This window comes from Bactrocera dorsalis, chromosome 1, assembly GCF_023373825.1.
Source record: "Bactrocera dorsalis isolate Fly_Bdor chromosome 1, ASM2337382v1, whole genome shotgun sequence".
In the NCBI taxonomy this organism is placed as follows: Eukaryota; Metazoa; Arthropoda; class Insecta; order Diptera; family Tephritidae; genus Bactrocera; species Bactrocera dorsalis.
The window spans coordinates 28,240,682-28,265,107 of NC_064303.1; the positions used below are offsets into that span (position 1 = coordinate 28,240,682).

Consider the following 24,426-nt stretch of genomic DNA (forward strand, 5'->3'; position numbering starts at 1 on the left):
TTCTGCCTTCTCTGTTGATGGAGCCTAAAATATATTGTGCCCAAATGTTGATCGTTTTTGATTTGCTAAAAATCGATTTTTGAAACTGATTGAATAGATCAACTAATTTTAGAACACTGTAACTCCGAAAATTTTTTTGATATTAATTGAAAATTTCAGTATGGTATTTGTATGGTAAGGCATAGTATAAAATATTGAAATATACAAAAAGGTTGTTTTTTTCATAATTTAATAGGTACTTTTAAGGTAGGTGTCTCCCTTAAGAGTTCCTAGAATCACTGTCTTTCGCAATCTTCTCAGAAGATTGTCCAACTAGCCTCTATTTTGTATAATAGCATGTTTATTTCTTCCTTCTTTGTTAGTATAGAAGTTTGCCACGACGTTTGTAACATGTCTGTCTGTATATATGCGAACTAACATTGTTCTTGATATTTTGCACACTTTATTTTCTCCCTAAGAAAATCCTCATTTGTTGAAAATGTCAGTATCGGACCACTATACCATTTAATATATTGGCAATATTGCAGTTATCGAAGAAATTATTCAGAACGGATAACTATAGCATAGCTATATTATAGGACATTTACTGCTGTACGAAAACGGAAACTTATTTTTTATATTTAAATTTGTTTTTTTTTTTTCATTGATTTTTGACAATTAATATCTGGTAAACGTTTAACTTAAACGAAAAATTTTGTAAAACAGAAAAATTTCTATAGAATTTTGGGCATTGCAATTAAAAATTCTGATTTTTCAGAGTTATAAAAATCAAAAGAAAGAACAAATTTGGCATAACTTTGTTAAATTTCAACCATTAATATCTTTGAAATGCTTATTTTAACAAAAAAAACGTAGTAGACCATTTTGTAGAGCAATAAATATCCTATGAAATCTATGAAAGAAAATACTTTTTCAAGTTAGTAAAAACGATATACAAAATTTTCTTTGTGATAGTATAGGGAGTCTTTCTGAGTGATGTTTATCCACCAATTTTTCAGAGTACGAAGCGAATAAAAACTTCACTTGTTTTTGACCCACCCTGATATGCATATAGGATATTAAATACTTGTATGTAGATGAGAACACAGAACGGTTTCAGCGCCAATTAAATGAAGTAGTAGAATGCTACCGTAAGCTGTATGAAGAAGTAAAGGCAAAGGACAACGATTAATGAGGATTTTTTTTAATCACAAACATAACATATTTACACGACCTTTGAAATTTATTATGCAGCGCTGCCAGCGCTATTTCTAAGAAGTGAAGGCGTCACGGAAGGCATTCTTCGGAATAGCCCTGAGAGCCGAGGTGCATGCTGCTTGGATCCCCTCTGTCGTCTCAAAATGCTTGCCTTTCATCGGCCACTTTTCCAATGCGGTCTCTTCGCGGCCCTTCAAAAAGGTCTGGTGACACCGAAAAACACTTCTTCTTGCTTCAGCAACATCTGGGTAAGCCTGCTTGATCATATCAAACGCCCCTGTCGCAGATTTACATAGATTCACCCAGAATTTAATCGCGTACCTCTGCTCCAACGAACGCTGAATTTTCGGCTTGCACCACTCACAGAAACACGTCGCGCGAAAATCTTTGTCCTGACGCTCTACCAATTAATCGAAAATTTTTTTTTCACCGATAAATAAAACATTTAAGTCCAAAATTTAGGATAGAAAACGATTTTTTTTAGAAACCGCCATTTTCTCAAAAAATTTTATTTTGCTTATTCTTTAATTTCAGACGATCCAGTTCAGAGGTATAGTGCTCACCCCAAAAAGGGCATTTTTGAGAGGAGCTCTCGGAGATCAGCTGTAGTTTCTTTACAAATAAATTTTTTTTCTAATACTATATATGTATGTCTTAAAATACAGTTAAAAGATAAAAAGGTAATATATGTACCCATTTTTTTATCAGTAAATTTAAAAGTTTCCTCTGAAATTCTGGAAAATTCACTTTTTCGGTCTTCTAACTTCCCTTATAGTGAGTTTTATAGGAAAGTCTGTTTTTTTGCACGGGTAATTACCGTTCCAGTTAACCGTGCAAAAAGGAGATCAAGTGTAATATAGTATTCAACCTATATTAATTTCACTGTTGAAATATTGTTATAATAAGAGCAACACAAAATTTGCAGTATATATGTAAGTATGTGTACGAGTATATACTTTAGCTTTTGAAGTTTACCTTAACTAACCGCTACATAATTAAAACATTTAAATAATACGTAAATACGAGCATGTGTTTTTTTGTGATTATAAAAAACAAAATAAAATTGAAAGTAAACACCATATGAACTTCCGCACTTCTCTTGCATTGGCCGAAGAAGTAAGGCAACCCAAATACAGTTGGGGGAAAACCCGCCACGAGAAAATTGTGACCAATTCATTTTTGCTTGAAACGTATTCTTACTTGTATTTCTGACTAATTCACATGCGTATACAATTATGGGGCTACATGTGGTTGTACATATGTATGTATGTTTTACATCAGTCTGCAGCAACATTATTAAATCCGATGTGGTGCGGTGCTTCCCTTTGTTTAAGACGAAAGTTATGGAATATTGACTAATTGAAGTTATTTTGGATAACGTTAATTGGCAGCACAGTAACAACATATGTTGACAAACGTGTTTAATTTATTTATTGAAGTCTTTATTGTAACAAAAAGGGATGTAAATAAATTTTAACTTCTCAAAAATATAATTAGTTGGTCGCTAACACACATGTGTAGATATGTATATATAAATATGTGTGTATATATATGTACATACATATATGTGTATATGGAATTTTGCGCCACAATGTCTCGACACAGCTGATCGACACACCCATCAATACAGGTAAGGGGCTTGCGAGCGAATCAGTTAAATTTACTTAAACTTGAATTTTTTTTAAGAGCTCTGTCTCGATAAAGACATATCTTGTCTGATATACACATGTATACAGAAACTAATATTATTTTGGTTAATGAAAGTATTTAATTTCTATAAATGTTTAGTTGTTGTTGCCTAAAATGAATATACATATACTTATGTACATATAAATACGGTTATTACTATGAAGGATTAAAACGCCAAAAAACTAGAAAAAACATTAACTTCGGTTGCTCTGAAGCTAAAATACCCTTTACAAATAAAAAAATATTTTATCTAAGAACTTAGTTTTTATCAGTCAGTATTATATTTTGTTAATACTAATACATGAAAATAATAGTAAATTAATATGATGAGTGAGCATTGCTCAACCCCTTCATATACATTTGTATGTATATGTCGTATTCAAATAAACCCGGTTTTTTTTATGAATATTCACCAAGGGTGGTCAATAATTTTTGAAATGAATTTGGGTGCTCAGTGATTTTTGTTGTGCAATGGAAATCATATACGAAATGAGTTATGAACATTCACAAATAGTATATATATATGTATATATATATGTATATATGTATATATACGATTATATAATACAACTGTGAAACAACCCTCCCCTCTATTAGAAAAATGGGTTAAATATAATAGTTCTGTTTCGAGTAATATTTATAGGAAAGCCTTAGTTCTGGTTTGTGTATGACTTGCTCTTATTCGTTAATCGGCACCATTTTTTCAGTTTAAAATTCTTGTCGAAATGCTCTGAAGATTGCTCTTTAAACTTTATACCGATCACACAAAATTTTAAGCATCAGAACTATCGAAGATGGGAAATAAGAGCTTACAATAAACCACAAAAGTACTAATTATACTCTGAATAGGGAAAGTTAAGTTTGAGATATCTATCTTAAATTTTACATATGTATGTATGTTTCTCGAAGCTGCTAATTTGTCGGAACCGACGATATAAGACCACTATAGCATATGACAGTGATACAAATTAAACGATCAGAGGTACAACCATTGAACAAATATTTAAGATCAGTCCACTATAGCATTTAGCCGTCATTCAAACTGACCGATTAGAATCAAGTTCTTCAGTGTAAATCTTTTTATTTTTGAAAGATATTACCGCTTCGGTGGAACCGAAGTTAACGTTTTTTCTTGTTTTTATATTATTTATTTACTGAAAGTGTCACTGTTCCTTAATACATGCATAATATACATTATAAATTTCTTAAAAATTACATATGTACATTAATACAAAAATATTGTATGTGTATTAGCGAAATTGTGCGAATTTGAAGCAGATTAAACGGGAAAGTCCACAGATCATAAATATCTGGTGCATAAATGTTGCACGAAACTACATGACTTATACATACATACAAATAAACATGCGTCAACTAAGCATTGCATATGGACATATGTACAAACATATGTATGTATATGCTTAGAAACATTTGTAGGTATGTAAGTAGAAGTGCATCACCACAACAGATGGCATGCGACAACTTTGCAGGTGTAACATTCCACAGTACTTACATACATTTGCATTTATGTACATGTGGTACATACATATGTAAGTAATTACAGTGAACTTACATCGTTAAGCAGTGTTAGCGTCGACGACAGCGCAACGAGTAAAAACGTTAGAATCAAAACGAAGCACGAAGTGCTCATATACATACGTATGTACGTATCTGTATGTACATGCATACGTATGAATGTAAGTGCTCGCCGTTCGGCTTGCACAGATCAATCAGACCGATCTTGCAAGTGCGAGCATTTATAAAAGCAGCAGCACATTTTGGCGGACACTCAGATTGGTAAGACGCGAATTGTTGTTAAGATCGTCCTGAAGTAATTTAACTGCACCGTCGTTTATCTGAAGCTGAATAACTTACAACCAAAGAATTTTGTGCTAAAGAATATCATTATATGCAAATAGAAGAAGATTTCGCACTAAAAAAGAATTATGCACAGAGTGAATAGTGAATTTATTTCTTTAATTTATGAACAGCAGAAGCAGATTTAGCTGAACTAAAATATATGTATATGTATGTAATTGTGTATGTGATATTCAAGCAACAAGTGTACATATAATCAAAGTATAAAAAAAAACTAAAATAAAAACTGTCATATAATAAATTGCAACGACGAAAAGCTCAACAAATCTCGTGAAACACAGTGGGCCATCGAGCATTACATGACCATTTACTGCCCTATATGACACAATAAATAGACCACATATGTACGTCTTCTGTGTGCCTGCCTATATAGTTGAAGAAATTAACAGTAAAAACAAAATATAAACAAAACAAACAAAGCAAAAAAAAGGTAAACAAGCAAAAACAGAAAAGCAAAAAAAAAATCAAAACAAACAAATACAAGCGCAAAAATGTTGGCCAGCAATAGTTTACCCACTCACTACAATGAGTCTATATTTAAAAAGCACTTGCAGAGCGTTGACAAAGAACTGACAGGCGTCGCAACGTTAAATGCAGCCAAAACGGAAGCCATCGCATGCAGCTTAGATATTCCCGGTGCAGATGTGAAAGGGTCAGCAATGAGGACGCAACAGAACAACGGCACAACAAAGATCAACAACGCCAATAACACCAATAATAACAATAAAATGACTGACATACTACCATCAGCACACTACGTATCCGGGCATCCTGATGTAAACTCTGAGGGTTTCATACGCAACTGCGTGGATGAAATCATCAAATCGGCTGTGCTGACAGGCACAAATCGTGCCAGTAAAGTGGTGGAGTGGCGTGCACCGAGCGAATTGCAGCAATTATTTGATTTTAATTTGAACGCGGAACCGGAAACGCACGCAAAACTGATTGAATTATTGAAAGCGACAATTAAGTATTCGGTTAAGACCGGACATCCGTACTTTATAAATCAACTTTATTCTGGTGTAGATGTTTATGCTTTGATTGGACAATGGTTAACCGATGCATTGAATCCCAGTGTGTATACTTATGAGGTGGCACCGATTTTTACGCTAATGGAAGAGACCGTGTTGGCTGAAATGCGTCGAATTGTTGGTTTTCCAAATGATGGTTATGGTGATGGCATTTTCTGTCCAGGTGGCTCAATTGCCAACGGTTATGGCATCAGCTGTGCACGTTACAAGTTTGCACCGGAAACTAAGGTGAGTAAATGTGTGAAAATTTTTCATATTAGCATACTTAGTTGAGTGAATGACACGCATTGACGCTTTCAAAATATTTTTTAAGCGATTAGGTTCTCAAAAAGGGCCTAACTTTAACAATTTATTGTGGGAGTAAAGTAAATAGAATCAAATTTTTCTCAATCGTTATTGAACATTTATATACAATTTTTATATTGACATTTTATTATGAAATTGAAGTTATGGGTTAATATCTGTAATTACCTTTTTCAAGGTAGTTCAATAGTGACAGTGTCCCCCTATTTGAAAAATGAGGTTATGAGTTTTTCAGTATTTATTGAACATGTACATACATATGTGTATAACAGGGTATAAAAAAGTTATGGCATTTTGATACGAAATAGCAATTTCATGCAATTTTTTCTCGGCTGTACCGAAGGAATATTATCCTTAAAATGTATTTTTTGGAATAGGGTATAATACACTAATCTTGAGTTTGATCGATGAGGTGAATTGTTCGGAGATTATAACGTTGTCTTGAACAATAATCTGTACAAAATTTTGTAATGGAAAATTGTCACATTGTTCATACAGTGGTCCGCTATCGGTTTCGGGGAGCAAAGGACGAGTGTCCAATTTCCCAGTGATATCTAAAAAATTGTGGGACTCACTCTCATATGTAAATGAAAATAGACCAGCGGTAGAAGACGATTTAAAAATTATATAACTTTCCTCTTTTTGATTACCAGGGAGGAAATTAGAGAAAAACATTAGTTCGAATATTTAATTCAATATCTCAAGATATTGAGCCTTGTTTGAGATGTCTAATTCTAAGTGATAAAGGTAAAGGATCCAGTTCCGGTAAATGAGCAGCTCTTTTAGATAAGGAGGAAAGAAAACATTACTTTGAATATCTTATAGAATAAAGCTCCGCTAAATATGGCTATCATAGGTCAATGCACACTGCAATATTTCCTTTCGATTTTGAAATGCTTATAAACTCACTTCTGTTAGACCCAAATGTGGCAAACTCCACAAATGCTGTTTGAAATTATAAAAAATGCGATAGCTGAATATTTTTCTCAAGTCGGTTTAGTTTCACTAATTACAAATAACTGATTAAATTATTATTTTTAACAAGAAAAATCACCACATTTTGGGTATGAAAACTAGTTTGGTGTTAAAAATATGTTCAAACACGAAATTAAGGTAAAGTGTGTGAAATAATAATTTTGTATGTTATATACGAGTACATATACATACATAGGTATGTATGTGTATGAGGTATTGAATATGTATATCATAGTTCAGAGGTATTAGAATATGCATTTTCTTGAAATTATATAAAAATTTAATTTATATACAGTATAAAAATTCTAAAACATTTTCAATTTAAATTTCATACACTTTCATGTATTTTATCTGTAATATATAGTTATTTGTATGTGAATGAGGGCGTTTGTTATGCCTTAAGAGAGAAATTGTGTAATTTGGGGTTTTAAAGTCCAAAACTATATATACTAAACAGAGCGTCTATTACGAAGGTTTATTTCGCGGTTTCGAACACTACATTGATGCATGCTAATTTGAAAAACCACATTCATACCTATATACAAACTTAGCTACATATACAACAAGTAAGGAAGAGCTAAGTTCGGGTGTCACCGAACATTTTATACTCTCGCATGATAAAGTGATATGTTTCTGACGTTTTTTGTTAGTCGGTTAACGCACTTTTAGTGATTTTCAACATAACCTTTGTATGGGAGGTGGGCGTGGTTATTATCCGACTTCTTCCATTTTTGAACTGTATATAGAAATACCTGAAGGAAACGACTCTGTAGAGTTTGGTTGACATAGCTATAGTAGTTTCCGAGATATGTTCAAAAAACCTAGTAGGGGGCGAAGCCACGCCCACTTTTCCAAAAAATTACGTCCAAATATGCCCCTCCCTATTGCGATCCTTTGTGTCAAATTTCGCTTTAATATCTTTATTTATGGCTTAGTTTTGACACTTTAGAGGTTTTCGGTTTTAGCCATTTTGTGGGCGTGGCAGTGGGCCGAACTTAACCTTCTTATGGAGCCAAGAAATACGTGTACCAAGTTTCATCATGATACATATCTCAATTTTTACGCAAGTTACAGCTTGCACGGACGGGCGGACAGACTGACGGATGGACAGACAGACATCCGGATTTCAACTCTACTCATCACTCTGATCACTTTGGTATATATAACCCTATATCTGACTCTTTTTGTTTTAGGACTTACAAACAACCGTTATGTGAACAAAACTATAGTACTCTCCTTAGCAACTTTGTTGCGAGAGTATAAAAAGGAATTTAGCTGATATATATACGTATACACATACATAGGTATGTAAGTAAGTGTTTGTAACAGATAATAAATGCAATAAAGCAATTATATACATAAATATGTATGAAACAAGAGTCTTGCAAAGTCAATGCTGTTGTCGCTAATGGTTAAAGAGCATTTTCTGAATGGGTTTTTACGTATTCATGTAAATACATGTATATATGGTATATACTTCTATGGTTACATGAGAACAGTTCGGAGAAATTTGATAAGAGTACATTATACGAGTATATATGTACAAACAAACAGCAATTCTGTTAATGGCAGCACATACATTTGTAAGTTCATATGTATGTTTGTATGTTAATTCATAAACGAAATAATTGTCAGTCCCCTAAATTGTGCTATTATGTAGCGCATGCAAGTCTTATGGACGTGTGAGGCAATTGTTGAATGAATGGTATGAGTAATTAAAAGGAATTTACAATTGTATTTCGAACATCGTATTTGGACGTCGTAACATCGCATGCCGATAATGTAATTATAAAAAAAACTTATGGGGTGTGGTTAAAATACTTGAAAAAGTTCCAATTGCAAAAAAAATATTGAGGTATTTGAATAGCGATCGAAACATTACGTACTCCGTCAAAAAATGATGTAAGTACTGAGAAATCGTCATCGTTTGAGGAGATGCAAAAAGTTTCTGTAAGGGATACATATCTGAAAAATGGAGAATAAAAGTGTGATCTCTCGGTCGAGAATCAGCGACAAATTTAAGGCTACGAGTCCGAAATTTGTGACAGCCTCAAAGATTTTTTTCTTTCGTCTATGAGAGTTTTTATGATCATTACTAAGAATTTTTAGGTAGTTTTACTGACGTTTTTAGCTATATAAGTGCGATACCTTAGGATTTTGTCACAGGCTCAACCTTTTAACCTAACCTAACTTACAATTATTCAAAAGTCAAGAGCATAAGAAAGTTGCTAATGAAGTTGTTTGTGCTTAATTTCGGTCGTAAGCACCGCTGTATGAAGACCGCTCAAGAGTTGTGGGTCACGTTAGTGATGATAAGAAACCAAAGCCTAATATCTATGTAGCAAGTGAAAATGATCTAAAGAGCCTCTATAATAGAAGCTATGCCATCTTATGTCAAAGCTTTATAAGCTGATCGAATTGCCCTAGCATGTTGTCTACGTACGTAGAGCAATGCCATTAACAAATGCAAAGCAATTCATGACCTTATTCAATTTATTTAAATTCAAAATTGTTTGTGAGTGAAATTTTAACCGACAACAACACTTATACTCATACACTTAAGTAAATTACGAAAGCCTTCAGGGCGTATGAGTAATTACACATATTACTTTTCACTTTGTTTAAAAAACTGACGTTAGAATCCTGACTCTTATGAACTTTTATGAACTTTAAAGAAGCTTATTATTATAGGGGAAACGAAATTTACATATTCGTAGAGATCCAAGAAGATAATAATTTAATTGTGGATAAAGCCTTAGGTTACTCGCAAAAACAATTGTCTGCCTCTGAAGAATGTTAATGGTTCCATTACTCTGTGAAGTAAAATCAATACAACATTCCCGTAGAAATTTATAATCTTTTAAAAAAGGAATATCTTGAGGTTAGTAAATAAATTGGTGGCTTGTGCTTGAAATTGAGATATTCATCCGCATAAATACGATGGCTAATAGCTGCCTGGGCTTCCTAAGACTAAGATATAAGTCTGTGATATCTCCTCAGTTTTCACATCACACATCGTTTAGTTGTCATTGATCCAGATTATGTTTTAATATAGTTTGACTACATATTATTATATTTGAGTATATTATACTCAATGACTAACAATGATATCACAGCTCATATTGAGGTTATCTCAGCTTTGAATCAAATTATTTATGATGCTTGGAATGGTTTCTTTGGGGGTAAATGTATTTGTATTCCGATAAAATTAACATGATATGTCGCAAAAATTTTGTACCCTAACTGACATTTAAGATGGAAATCTGTCAAGTTGCAGTCTTAGGGTTTTGAAACTATATTTTATTTTTCGTTAGTATGATCGATCATATGTATGTATCATATGTATACCAATGTATATAGTCAAATCTTATATTCCCATTTATATATTTTTACAGAAAAATGGATTATTTAGTGGCCAACAGTTAATTATTTTCACATCACAAGACGCACATTATTCAGTCGAAAAGTTGGCCATGTTCATGGGTTTCGGTAGTGAGAGTGTTTGTAAAATTGCCACAGATCAATACGGTAAAATGGATATTGGCGATCTTGAGACGAAAGTCAAGCATTATATAAACAAAGGTGCACGCCCACTAATGGTTTCTGCGACGGCGGGTACAACGGTTTTAGGTGCATTTGATGACTTGAACGGTGTTGCTGATATATGTGAGAAATATAACATGTGGTTCCACACAGATGCAGCCTGGGGTGGCGGTGCACTAGTTACAAACAAATATCGTCATCTATTGAACGGCATTGAACGGTAAGTGCAATTAATTCATGTAACTTTGAACCCTGAAAAGTATGTTGAATTTCTAAGCCGTCGTCCGAATGCAAACTCTTCCTGAAAGTATTTAATGCAGTATCAGCTGATGCTAACAGAAGAGAGCTAAGCTAAGCTAAGTGAAGCCTACTCTTCGCTGAAAAGATAATGCTTTTCCATACTTAGATACTAGTACATTCGAGAGTTCGGGAGTGTCTACCATTGTGCAGGCGTGATCTACACCGTGGACATTACGTTTAGTCCTAACATAACCTAATTTATGATTTACAGAACTCATATTGGCTTATTTGGACTTCAATTTAAAATAAGCCTTGAAAATCTCATCAAAACACTCAAAAACTTAACCTTTAGATTGCTTAGGTCAGACCACGATTTAGGCTTTTTGCTTCATTTCATTTATTTTTTGTGAAATTTAATTTAATTGAAATATTTTTCATTCTCCTCAGCTCTGACTCTGTCACCTGGAATCCGCATAAGATGCTTATCGCTTCACAGCAATGCTCTACATTTCTCACACGGCATAAGGACATACTGACCAATTGCCATTCCACAAATGCAACATATCTTTTCCAAAAGGATAAATTTTATGACACATCATTCGATACCGGTGATAAACACATACAATGTGGACGACGTGCGGATGTCTATAAATTCTGGTTTATGTGGAAGGCAAAGGGTACAAATGGTTTGGCGGAGCATGTCAATCAGGCATTCAAAATGTCTGAATATATCACTGAGCTGATCAGAGAGCGACCAGGATTTGAATTGGTGTTGGAAAAGCCCGAATGCACAAATATTAGTTTCTGGTATATACCACCCAGTATACGAAATATGCAACGTGGTGATTTGTTTAATCAAAAACTAAATGCCGTTGCACCAAAGATCAAAGAGGGTATGATCAAGAAGGGATCAATGATGATCACCTATCAACCCCTACGACAATTACCGAATTTCTTCCGATTAGTCTTGCAAAGTTCAAATCTCACGAAGGACGATATGAAATACTTCCTAGATGAAATTGAAGCACTTGGTTGTAATTTGTAAATTTCGCTTTAAATTGTAGATTAAATATTTAACTTTATGAATATCTACAAATATTATATTATTAGGTGTATGTAGCATAAAATATATAATGGTAAGCGAAATGAATTTGGGTTTTTTTAAGTACTAATAAAGGGGAAAGGTTGTTTTGTTTGCAACAGTGAAAATTAAGTTTTACATTTCAAAATACCAAATATAAATACATTAACGTTTCAATATTGATTTCTGAAATTAAGTTTCTTTTATTTTATTTTAAGAATGCAACTGTGCTTCATTGTTTGAAAATGTGTTCACATTCTCCATATTTATATACGTATGGAGAGTATATACAGAGAAAAAACACAGGGATGTGGGAAGAAAATATTAATAATAATATTATATTTTAAAAGGTGTCGGAGAGAGGTCAAAGTTTCTTGTATAGTAAATAAATTCTGGTTTCAATAGAAATATCACAAGTTTTGACTGCTTAGGATAAAATATTTTGTATTGTCTATTCTTGTAGGCCATAAAATTTTCTAAAAATCTACTTTCGGAGATTTCAAAAAATTAAAAATTTTGAAAAGTGAAATGAAATTCCCTTGCAGGAATATAATTTATTTTAACTCATGACTTCGAAATGCCACTTTTTGGAACAATATAGTCCATTCGAAATGGCAAATAACAATTTTCGCTTTAACGTCCTTTCGTTCGACGGTACTAATGAATGTGTTTTTTTGTCAAATGGTAGAAAAAATCGTAATCTCTTTTTCATTAATTCTTGTGTACAATGAACCGGAGTTACTATTACTATATCCTTCGAATATCATTCTTCTATCACACCTTATTTTATTTCTTAAGTAAGGCTGTAAATCCAGTAATCGAAATGATGAAAATCATAATAATATTTCCCAAATGTACATAAGATGTTACTATTTAAGCCTTGAAAAGACCAATTTAGAAACTCTTATCATTTGTTAGTCGGCTTAGAATGGGAGAAAGCCTTTAGCTACACTCGAAAACCTAAAATCGTTGATAATCTACTCCAATAAAAAGTAAGATGTTGCATTTATTTCAAAAGATATATTTCCTTCCTTCCAACTATATATATATGTATATAAGTAAAGATTATGTTTGCCTCTAACATTTACTAACTTCAGATGGAGTAAGATTTGAAATTAGATTATAGCAGACAATTTCGTGCAGTTTAAATTGATTTTTTTCATTGAGTTATAAAATTCATAAGAAAACAATTTAAAATAATCAAATTTTAACTCTTAATATCTTTTAAGTAAAAAAACTTTATAGAACTTTTTTGAAGAGCATTCAATTATTAAATTACACAAGTGGTCAATGAAATGTTAGCACCCTCGGAATTTTGAAATACGAATCAAATTGCCGAATTTTTGTTTTTTAACCATGTTTTGAAGAGCATGAATTATTGCATTGAAAATTATAGTTTTTATAGTTCTAACAGGTGCTAATTAGAAGAGAAAAACACAATGCCTCGCTGGTGAATGAGTATCATTTAATTTTTCTCCTTTTAACTTGGTGAACTTTTTCGTTCTTTTGAAAAAGATAGGTCTTATAACTAAAAATAAATAAAAATTAGTATTGTGTATACCCTCCTTGAGCTTTCAGCTGTAATCTTTTCGGGCATGATACAGTCAAATTCCAACGATAACCAATATTCATGACAGTATTCCACCTCGCAGAATAACTGTTGCCAAGATGTGCTACTTCGGACTGAGTAGGCAATTGATAAGTCACTCATTATACTCGTCGTGCTATATGGAGCAGAGGCATGGACGATGACAACATCAGCAATGTGACGAGTTTTTGAGAGTAAGGTCCTGTGGAAGCACTTGGCACTTGGTATCTCCAAATCGGCTATAACTGCGTAAGCGGTGTCTACGCCAATAAAGAAGAAGAATAAGACATATGTATGTATGTATGTATATTCACCATAAAGAAAATTAATATTTACAAACAGGGGGACAAATAGACATGACTATTTAGATAAACAGTAAGGAAAATAGAGGAAAACATTAGTTCGAATAGTTATGTTTAGGATTATTTACGTTAGTTCCACCAACAATTGCCCCACGACATCTCTGGATGTACATTTGGTTGATCTCAAATTGGACCCGCTAGCTATCCCGTTATTTGATGGTGACATGTGCAAATGGTTAGCGTTCAAAGATGCATTTGGTACATAATTTGACATATCCAGAAGCTTTTAAGTTGGGAAAGCTTCGGCAGGCGGTAAATGCGGCTACTGTTCCTTTAATTGGTGGAATATATTCAGGTGGCTATCAGGAGGTCTGGAAGGCTCTCAAGGACCGCTATGACAACAAGAAGCAGGCAGCGGAAATACATGTATCCTGTTTTCTTAACCTCAAAACAGCTACCCATGAGTCATCATAATCGTTATTGACTATTGTGGATACGGTTCATGAGTCGCTGCGTGCATTGGCTGTACCAATCGTGGTGGCTAAGCTTCCAGGCGTAACTAAGCGTGACTGGTGTATGAGGTGCTCAACTACAGAGATACCACAGCTAGAAGACCTATTGAAATTTCTGGAAAGACGTGCTCATAGCCTAGTTCCTGAACCATCGGTCTCATTAATGGTTTGCTGTCAGCAACGACCACTGAGGGCGCATGTGGCTACTACGGATGCCGGACATTGCGAGTTAGCGCATAGAATTGTATCCTGCAATATTGGCTCCTAGTATCGCGCAACGATTTGAAGCCCTTAAGAGGTTGAAATTGTGATCGCAAGCACAACACAATCCTATGTCGAGACAAGTTCAACAACACGTCAACGTTTTCTTCTATAACTGCGCCAGCTGTATGCAATGAGGTACCTACGGAGGTGCCAACAACCACAACAGAATTACTAGCCGCACCAGCAAGGTCTCTCCCTGCCAATCCAAAGCCGATAACTCTTTTAGCAACAGCGCGTACATATGCCTTTGGAGAAGCATCGGTGCAGCGAGTGGCACGAGTCCTGTGTGATCCCGGATCACAAGTTAGCTTTATAACGGATCCCCTAGCAAACTGTTTGCAGCTATATCAACGCGATCATCAATACTCAAGTGAAAGGCAGCGTTACGTTCACTCTGAGATCAACAACATCTAATTTTGAAATGCGAATTGACGCCTTGGTTTTATCGTCCATTACTTCCTCGACTCCAGAAGTGAAGATTGACATGTGTGGGGGCGTCTCATAGAAGGTGAAGTCATCGGTGGAAGATCAGACGAACCTTTTGCCCATCGTACCCACTTCACTATATATAAGATATACAAGAAGAACATTTTGCAGATGAAATCCGTCAATTGAAGTCTAGTTCAGGTTTGGCATCTTCCAGTCGAATAATGCCTTTGTATCCCTTTATAGATAAGAACCGAATCCTACGTGTTAGAGGACGCATTCACAAGGCCGAACTAGGACATGATCAACGATTCCCTATTATTTTGCCAAAATCGACGAAGTTGGTCAAGCTTTAACTACATCAGGCACATGAATCTACACTGCAAAAGTTTCATCCATAACTGTGTTGTGCGTCAGCGTCACAGAGGGGAAGTCCTGAAGCAGCAAATGGCGTCCTTACCCGGGCAGAGGATTAAAGCCGCTAGACCGTTCATCTCATATTACTTTGGGCACTTCACACTACGAACCGGAACGAAACGATCTCGAACGCTTATCAGAACGTATCTCGCAATTTTTGTTTGTATGGTCACTAAGCCTTTTTAGATGCCTTTACTCGTTTCGTCAGCCGACGTGGTCCCTGTCGGGATTTATATAGTGATAATGGTACAGCGTTAGTTGGTGCCAACCGACTCTTAAAGGAAGACCTTGCAACATGGCAGGGTGAGAATAACCAGCGATCGTTAGCAAATTCGGGCACACATTGGCATTTCATAACACCCAGTACTCCGCATCAAGGAGGCCTCTGGGAGGCTGCAGTGAAATCCGCTAATCACCATTTGGTACGCTGCGTAGGTGCGCAGGTCATGTGGTATAGTCAGTTACAAACGCTGTCTTAACTCCCGTCCTATTACACCACTTTACGACGACACTGAAGAGAAACTTGCATTAACACCTGTTGATTTCCTGATTGGGTCTCCACTACTGGCAGTTCCCGAACCAGATATAAAACATATCCCTAACAACCGATTGAAGCAATGGCAATGGATACGTCAAATACAACAGTTTTTCTGGGAGCAATGGAGTGAGGAGTATCTAACCATTCTGCAGAGACGAAACAAATGGCTTCGGCGCACGAGGAATGTCAGGGTGAACCTGCCTCCAACCCACTGGTGCCTGGGTCGAGTGACAATAGTACATCCCGGAGCTGATGGAGTGGTCCGCAATGTCACCTTGAAAACCGCTAGAGGATACATGAAATGAGCCATCCAGAAACTATGTCTGTTGCTTGAGAAGGAGGATTTCGAGTCGACCGACTCGACCGGGCAGGATGTTTTGGATTATTAACGTTAGTTTTAAGCTTATTTTCTAATAATGTCAAGTCTGGCAATACTGTGTAATCTAAGCCTTCCATTTCTTATCTCTCTTTATCATACATTTCTGATTGATATTATCTTTGTTTATTCGTATTTCGAAGTTACGGTATTTTAAATTCCTTTGTACTCCTATAAATACCGGAGGACATGTATGTACATATGTACAACGCTCTTCTCTGATTGTAACTCAGTGCTGATGGTACTCAACTCAATAAAACATTGAGAACTCTGCCCGCAGGTAAGTTAATTATTTAACAAGTTAATTGAATATCTTGAGCCCTGTTTGAGATATCTAATTCTAAGTGATAAAGGTAAAGGTATGAAATATGACGATGCTGTATCAGTTCATGTAGCACAACAATGAATCACTCGCTTCCGTTCTGGAACTGAACACTGATTAAATTTTTACACTGATGGAATAATGTTTCTAGCGGAAAATGGCATAAAGTGGTCGCCCAAATTGGACATACAAGTATTAGTTTATTTATTTATTAGTGTACAGAAATATATAAAAAAATAAATTCAAGTTTGATTAGAAATACGAAAAGGCTTTTCGATTACCCAATATATACTTATATATGTATGTATGTAAATGATGGCGTTTGTTATGTCTTAAAAGAGAAATTGTATAAACCCCAAATTATAAAGCCCACTAATACATATACTTATATACATATACTAAATGAATAGCGTTTATTACGAAGGTTTATTCGCGGTTTTGAATACTATATTGATGCATGCTAATTTGAAAACTCACATTCATACCTATACAAACTGAGCTACATACATATGCCATTAGGAATTTAGCAGACACATGTATGTGTTTACAACAGATAATAAATGCAATGAAGAAATTATATAAATATGTATGAAATAACAGTGTTGCCAAGTCAATGCTGTTGTCACTAATGGTTCAAGAGCAATTTTTGAATGGGTTTTTACGTATGCATGTAAACAATCATATGCATACGTAAAAACCCATATGGTACATACATACATATGTATATAATTCTATGATTACATGAGGACGGTTCGGAGAAATTTGATAAGAATACATTGTACGAGTATATGCAAACAAACAGCAATTCTGTTAATGCCAGCACCATCATTTGTAAGTTCATATGTATGTTTGTATGTTAATTCATAAACGAAATAATTGTCAGTCCCCTAAATTGTGCTATTATGTAGCGCATGCAAGTCTTATTTTCGTGTGAGACAATTGTTGAATGAATGGTATGAGTAATTAAAATGGATTTACAATTGTATTTCGAACATCGTATTTGGACGTCGTAACATCGCATGCCGATAACGTAATTATAAAAAAACTTGTGGGGTGTGGTTAAAATATTTGAAAAAGTTCCAATTGCAAAAAAAAAAAAACATTGAGGTATTTGAGCAGTCAATCAATCGAAAACATTACGTACTCCGTCAAAAAATGATGTAAGTACTGAGAAATCGTCGGATCATCACCCTTGGAGTTTCATTAATAGATTGGCACTTATGCGGAAAGCTTCTGTAAAATGTATCTGAAAAAATGGAGCATCCAAGTGGATCTCCCAATCGAGAATCAGCGACAGGTTTAAGGCTACGAGACAGACATTTTTAACGGCCTCAAAGCTTTTTTCGTCAAAGAGAGTCTTTATGATCAGTACTCAGAATTTTTTGGTAGACGTGTTTAGTTATCTAAGTGACATACCTTCGGATTTTCTCAAAGGACCTTTAAACCCAACCTAACTTACATTTGTTCAAATGTCAAGAGCATAAGAAAGTTGGTAATGAAGTAAGTGCTTAATTTTGGTCGTCAGCACCGCTGTATGAAGACCAAGAGCTATTGAGTTACGTTAATGATGATATGAAATCAAAACCTAATATCCAGCTAATGAAAATGGTCCAAAGAGTCTCTATAGAAGAAGCTATACCTTTTTATGTCATAGCTTTATGCGCCGTCCGACAACAACACTTACAATCATACAGTAAGTAAATTACGAAAGCCTACAGGGCGTATGCGTAATTACACAATTTCACTTTGTCTAAAAAACGGAGGTTGTAATACTGACCATTATGAATAAAAGAACATATTTTTTATAGGGAAAACGGGAAATTAACTAATAATTTAATTATAGAAAAGGCCTGGGTTACTCGCAAAAACAATTGTCTGCCACAGAAAAACGTTAATAGAGCACAGGGTATAGTGAAGTAAAATAAGCTTTTTAAAAATGGAATATCTTGAGGTTTGTAATTAAACTTATGGCCTGTGCTCGAAATGAAGACATTCATCCGCTTAAATACCTAATGGCTTATGTGACACAAACCAGTAATTATATCGACGTTTTAAATAAAAGTTGTTAAAAAATAGTTACATAGCTAAGAAGATATCTGTTTTCTCCATACTGAATAATAGGTCTGGTAGTGAAAAAGGCAAGACGAAATATTTCCTATCATCAAACAAACAGTCGTCGCATTCGCGACTTTACTCCCACGTCACTGTTGACAACGTCCGGTGTGCTTAACGTGGGTACCTGTTGACGACAGTCTTACCCCACGGCGCTAAAAGCACAGTGGATCAAATCAATGCGTTGATCAGCACCCTGAGAATGCTAAGCATTTTCAGCACCAATTGGCAGTGTGGAATGGACTCACTAACCACCTTGGTGTTCGAGGCCCATCTAAAACCTCTGCCGTGCTTTGGTCCCGGCACCCGGTTGCAATGCAACTCCCCATTCAACTGACAAAGTCTGTTTTTATCGCATTTGGGTTTTATCCACAAATGACAGACATAACTTCGAAGTCATAGATAATTTCGCCTATCTTGGAAGCAGCATTAACAGCAACAACAGCGTCAGCCTCGAAATCCAACGCAGAATAACTCATGCCAATAGGTGCTATCTCGGACTGATCAAAAACCAAACTCTATAAGACACTCATTATTCCCGTCCGACTATATGGTGCATAGACATGTCATCAATTATAAATTCGGTATTTGGAGGCCTTTAAAGATTATGGTCTATTTCTGCATATTTTCTAGTTATGTTCTAATAATGGAGGATGGAGTCATGTGTACAAGTTCACGCAAGTGAGGAAAGTTCTCTGATCGCCATTCACTTGGGAGTGGCCAGAAACGATTCTTTTACATATGACTCAAGCAGCTCACGACTTCCGGTCTTTGACCAGGTATCCTCTGGGTAGCCTAAGAACATCCGTTTGAAGGCGAGCTAAAGTGAGAAGGCGAAACATCCCCTCCGCAGGGTTGTGCGCTGGGTTTGGGACAGGCCACGTAAAAAACCTTACCAATGAAAAGGAACAACCAGCCTCGGATGAGTGACCCCCCTTTTGATGACGACCATGGCAAACGAATTAAGGACTATGATTTGAGGGCATGCACCTGGAATGTCCGGTCCCTTAATTGGGAAGGTGCCGCTGCCCAGCTGGTTGATGTCCTCGTGAAAATAAAGGCTGACATCACCGCCGTCCAAGAAATGCGATGGACGGGACAAGGACAGAGACGAGTAGGTCCTTGTGACATTTACTACAGTGGCCATATAAAAGAGCATAAGTTTGGTGTGGGATTCATGGTGGGAGAGAGACTCCGTCGCCGAGTACTATTATTCACTGCGGTGACTGAACGTCTAGCCACAATCCGCATCAAAGCGAGGTTCTTCAACATATCGCTGATTTGCGCCCACGCCCCGACGGAAGAGAAGGACGATGTGACCATCTTTGCTTTTTTTTATGAGTGCTTGGAGCGCACTTATGAGAGCTGCCCCCGCCACGATGTCAAAATCGTGCTGGGCGACTTCAACGCCAGGGTGGGTTAAGAAGGTATATCTCCACGAGGAAACATCCCCAAATGGGTTGAGGCTGATCGACTTCGCCGGGGCCTGAAATATGGTTATCTGTAGTACCAGATTCCAGCATAAAAAGATACATCAAGCTACAAACCTGTCTCCGGATCGAAAAACCACCAACCAGATCGATCATGTTGTGATAGACGGAAGACACGTCTCCAGTGTTTTAGATGTTCGCTCGGAGGTCCTAACATCGACTCGGACCACTATATTGTTGCAGCTAAAATTCGCACCCGCCTCTGTGCAACAAAAAACGCACACCAACAAACACAAGGAAGGTTCGACGTCGAGAAGCTGCAATCACAACAGACAGCCGAACGATTTTCTACTCGGCTTGCGCTCCTGCTCTCTGAGAGCACTCGTCAACAACTCGGTATATGGGAACTGTGGGACGGCATTTCAAACTCCTTACGTACAGCTGCAACCGAAACCATTGGTTTTCGGAAAGTGCAAAAGAACAGCTGGTACGACAAGGAGTGCTGTGTCGCAGCGGAGAGAAAACAGGCTGCCTACCTCGCAACGTTACGATCGACCACAACACGTGCGGGATGGGATAGATACCGAGAGTTGAAGAGGGAAGCGAGGCGTATTTGTAGACAGAAAAAGAAAGAGGCCGAAGTGCGTGAGTACGAAGAGCTTGATAACCTGGCCGACAGGGGTAATGCTCGAAAATTCTACGAAAAGATGGGCGGCTTACAGAAGGTTTCAAGACCGGAGCATACTCTTGTAGAACCCCAAAGTGATTTAGCCACCGATGCCCAGAGCATACTTAAATTATTGAGGGAATACTTCTCCAGGCTGCTGAATGGCAGTGAACGCACAACACAAGGAGAGACGAACCCGATACCCCAATCGATGACGATGGAGCAGACGTTCCATTGCCCGACCATGAAGAAGTTCGAATAGCAATTGCCCGCCTAAAAAACAACAAAGCGGCAGGGGCCGATGGATTGCTGGCCGAACTATTCAAACACGGCGGCGAGGAGCTGATAAGGTGCATGCATCAGCTTCTTTGCAAAATATGGTCGGACGAAAGTATGCCCAACGATTGGAATTTAAGTGTGCTATGCCCAATCCATAAAAAAGGAGACCCCACAATCTGCGCCAACTACCGTGGGATTAGCCTCCTCAACATCGCATATAAGGTTCTGTCGAGCATATTGTGTTAAAGATTAAAGCCCACCGTCAACAAACTGATTGGACCTTATCAGTGTGGCTTTAGACCTGGTAAATCAACAACCGACCAGATATTCACCATGCGCCAAATCTTGGAAAAGACTCGTGAAAAGAGAATCGACACACACCACCTCTTCGTCGATTTCAAAGCTGCTTTCGACAGCACGAAAAGGAGCTGCCTTTATGCCGCGATATCTGAATTTGGTATCCCCGCAAAACTAATACGGCTGTGTAAACTGACGTTGAGCAGCACCAAAAGCTCCGTCAGGATCGGGAAGGAAGATTGTACATGCTCGATTAAGCTCTGCAGCTTGAATTATTTTCTCCAGCTGTAGATTGAAGACGTCGCAAGATAGGGAGTCGCCTTGTCTGAAACCACGTTTGGTATCGAACGGCTCGGAGAAGTCCTTCCCGATCCTGGTGGAGATTTTGGTATTGCTCAACGTCAGTTTACTCAGTCGTATTAGTTTTGCGGAGATAAAAAATTTAGACATCCTTGCATAAAGGTAGCTCCTTTTCGTGCTGTCAAAAGCAGCTTTGAAATCGACGAAGGGGTATACATATATATATATATACATGATATATATGATCAGGAGTAAAAATTGAGATATCTCGATGAAACTTGGTTCAGTAGTTCCTTAGTACCAAAAAGTTCGTAAATGGGCGTAATCGGACCACTGCCACGCCCACAACTTGCCATTAACCGAAAACATATAAAGTAATGTAATTTGGTACAGGTCGCAGTAGCAAGTGGCACCTGTGGGGAAACATTAAAAAAAAAGTGGACGTGCTCTAAAAAGTATAATGTACATATAACCCTGTTCACAACCCATATATGAGTACTTTTAAAAACTACTTGAAGCTCGATATATCAATTGGCAAAAAAACCAGAGACATTAAATTTTACCACGGAGATGGTATGAGAGAACTTTATGGGAACCGGTGTGAAAATCAGACGATGGTCGTGGCACCACCCACTTTGTCATAAAATTCCATATCGCGGGACTCTACTAATCGATTTCGACAAGATTTAGCGCATGGAATTCTTTTTATGTTCTTATATCACATTGTTAAAATGGACGAAATCGGACAACAACAACGCCTACATCCCATATAACACCATTTTAAATTCATACGATCAGTTTCCAGTACACAAATAAAGAAAAAATTAATATAACAGGATAAAACTTTGCACGAATAATATATTTAGTGTGTGTCAAATTCTGACCAAACATTGTTTAAATTCAATGAAGGAATTTCAATCGCCTAGGTCCTAGGTACCAAATATTTAGAACTGTGTGATGTACATAACTGAAATTAAGAGATAATCCTTCTCTGATCTGTACGTCAAAAATGGGTTGAATCGGACTAATACTTCCCTTACCCCCATATACTTAATATACAGATTTTCGAATATCCGGTTGACTTTGTACCGCATATATCGGCCAATATGTGAGTTATCCCAATAAAAATAAGAGAGCGTGTTTTTGCCTAAAATAGATAAATTTGAGCGAAAACTTGGCCTAGTCCCCATATAACTATTATGAGGATTTTCGAAGTTGACTTTAGTCCAAATGATTGATTTTATTAATGGCTCCCCTGTGAATGGCGGTCAGTGCATGTCTGAAGTGGTTCGGAAGCAACTGGTCGGCGTATAGTCTAATATCGTCGACGTAGTTAAAGAAATATCTCTTGATGTTCCTAGGAAGCTGTTCCGCTTCAAATAGGAAACTGCAGGGATGGTTTCAGTGAAAACATCTCATCGGCAACATGGTTAAAGCTTCTTCCTTGCGTTTTGCTGCATCCAGGAGACCATATTGTTGCAGCACTGTGGCAGTTATCACGGTCGAATATGGAGTGAAGGAGCACAGACTCTGCAGTGTCACACCTAAAATTTTAGGATTATTGACAGTCGGAATTTTAACGTGATCGACTGCAACATCTGTCTGTACTCCTTCGTCCTGAATATGATCGCTGTGGATTTAGTGATGGAGAGAGTTAGGTTCCTTGCAGAGAAGAAGTGAAGAGGGTAGGAGAGATAGCTCTTTACTTTTGTCATCGATTACATTGCCCTGTTTAATTCTTCTCAATTTAGAATTTTTACCTCGAAACAGTAAGGATGACTGCAGACTCAGTTAGTTTATAGTGTTGAGTGAATATCGGAAGTAGGAAGGCCTCAAGTGTCTTCAATACTAGGGAAAGAAGAATTATCGGGCGACTCCGTTTTGTTGGCGGTTTCCCAGGTTTCAGTAAAGGGACCACTCTTCCGACTTTCCACACATTAGGTATTTGAAAAGTGGTCAGCGACAAGTTAAGGATATTGGTTAGTTAGCCCAGGTGCTTTAGCACCAGCATGTTTATTCCATCTGGACCAAGGGATTTAGAGATTTTACCTTGTTAATTAACACTCCGAACCTCCTAATCGGTGAAAGTAAGTGATGCGCAGTCTTTTGGTATTTTGCGCAACCGTCGGGTAACACATCGTTTGGTTTTGCCTGTCAAAGGGTGCAATGTGAATTGCCGGCTAATATAGCTCGCGCACTTCTTCAGGACTGAAGAGGCGGATTTCGGATTAGACAAGGCTTTGAGAGTAGTCCAAGGCTTATTCACGCCGGTGGAGAGGTTACAAGATTTCAGATGTGAGTGAATAAACACCGTGTCCACTTATGGTGGTTTACCATTTGGCAAATCTCCAAAGTAAGATACCCTATTCGGGGATCACAGAAATCGGCATGACATAAGGTGTAATTAGCTAAAACAGCAGCTTCGGATGGACGAAGTTCCGCGATTCTTTTAGGTGGGATAAAGCGAGTGGTAGTATATGCGATCACCTTGCGGTATTGACGTTCGCCAACGATTACGTCCGTAAGGTAGTGTGGTGAAGGTGTGCTCGTTAAACTCTGTGAAACCGATACAGCAAGCTTTGTTTAAGTTAACGAATGTACGGTTGTGCACAGAAATAAAGTCCAGAGGTTTCTGGGTCGAAACAAATATTTATCAGAC

At 36.8% G+C, this 24,426-nt stretch overlaps 1 protein-coding gene across 1 annotated transcript; it reads left to right on the forward strand.

Annotated features, from left to right (window-relative positions):
• The first annotated feature begins 4,657 nt into the window (after positions 1–4,657).
• Positions 4,658–12,129, forward strand: LOC105223729 (cysteine sulfinic acid decarboxylase). The gene is made up of 3 exons (XM_011201531.4): positions 4,658–6,023; positions 10,469–10,836; positions 11,304–12,129. Exons 1-3 carry the CDS (start codon positions 5,256–5,258, stop codon positions 11,899–11,901), a joined length of 1,734 nt encoding a protein of 577 aa, XP_011199833.1. The 5' UTR covers positions 4,658–5,255; the 3' UTR covers positions 11,902–12,129.
• Positions 12,130–24,426: the final 12,297 nt, after the last annotated feature.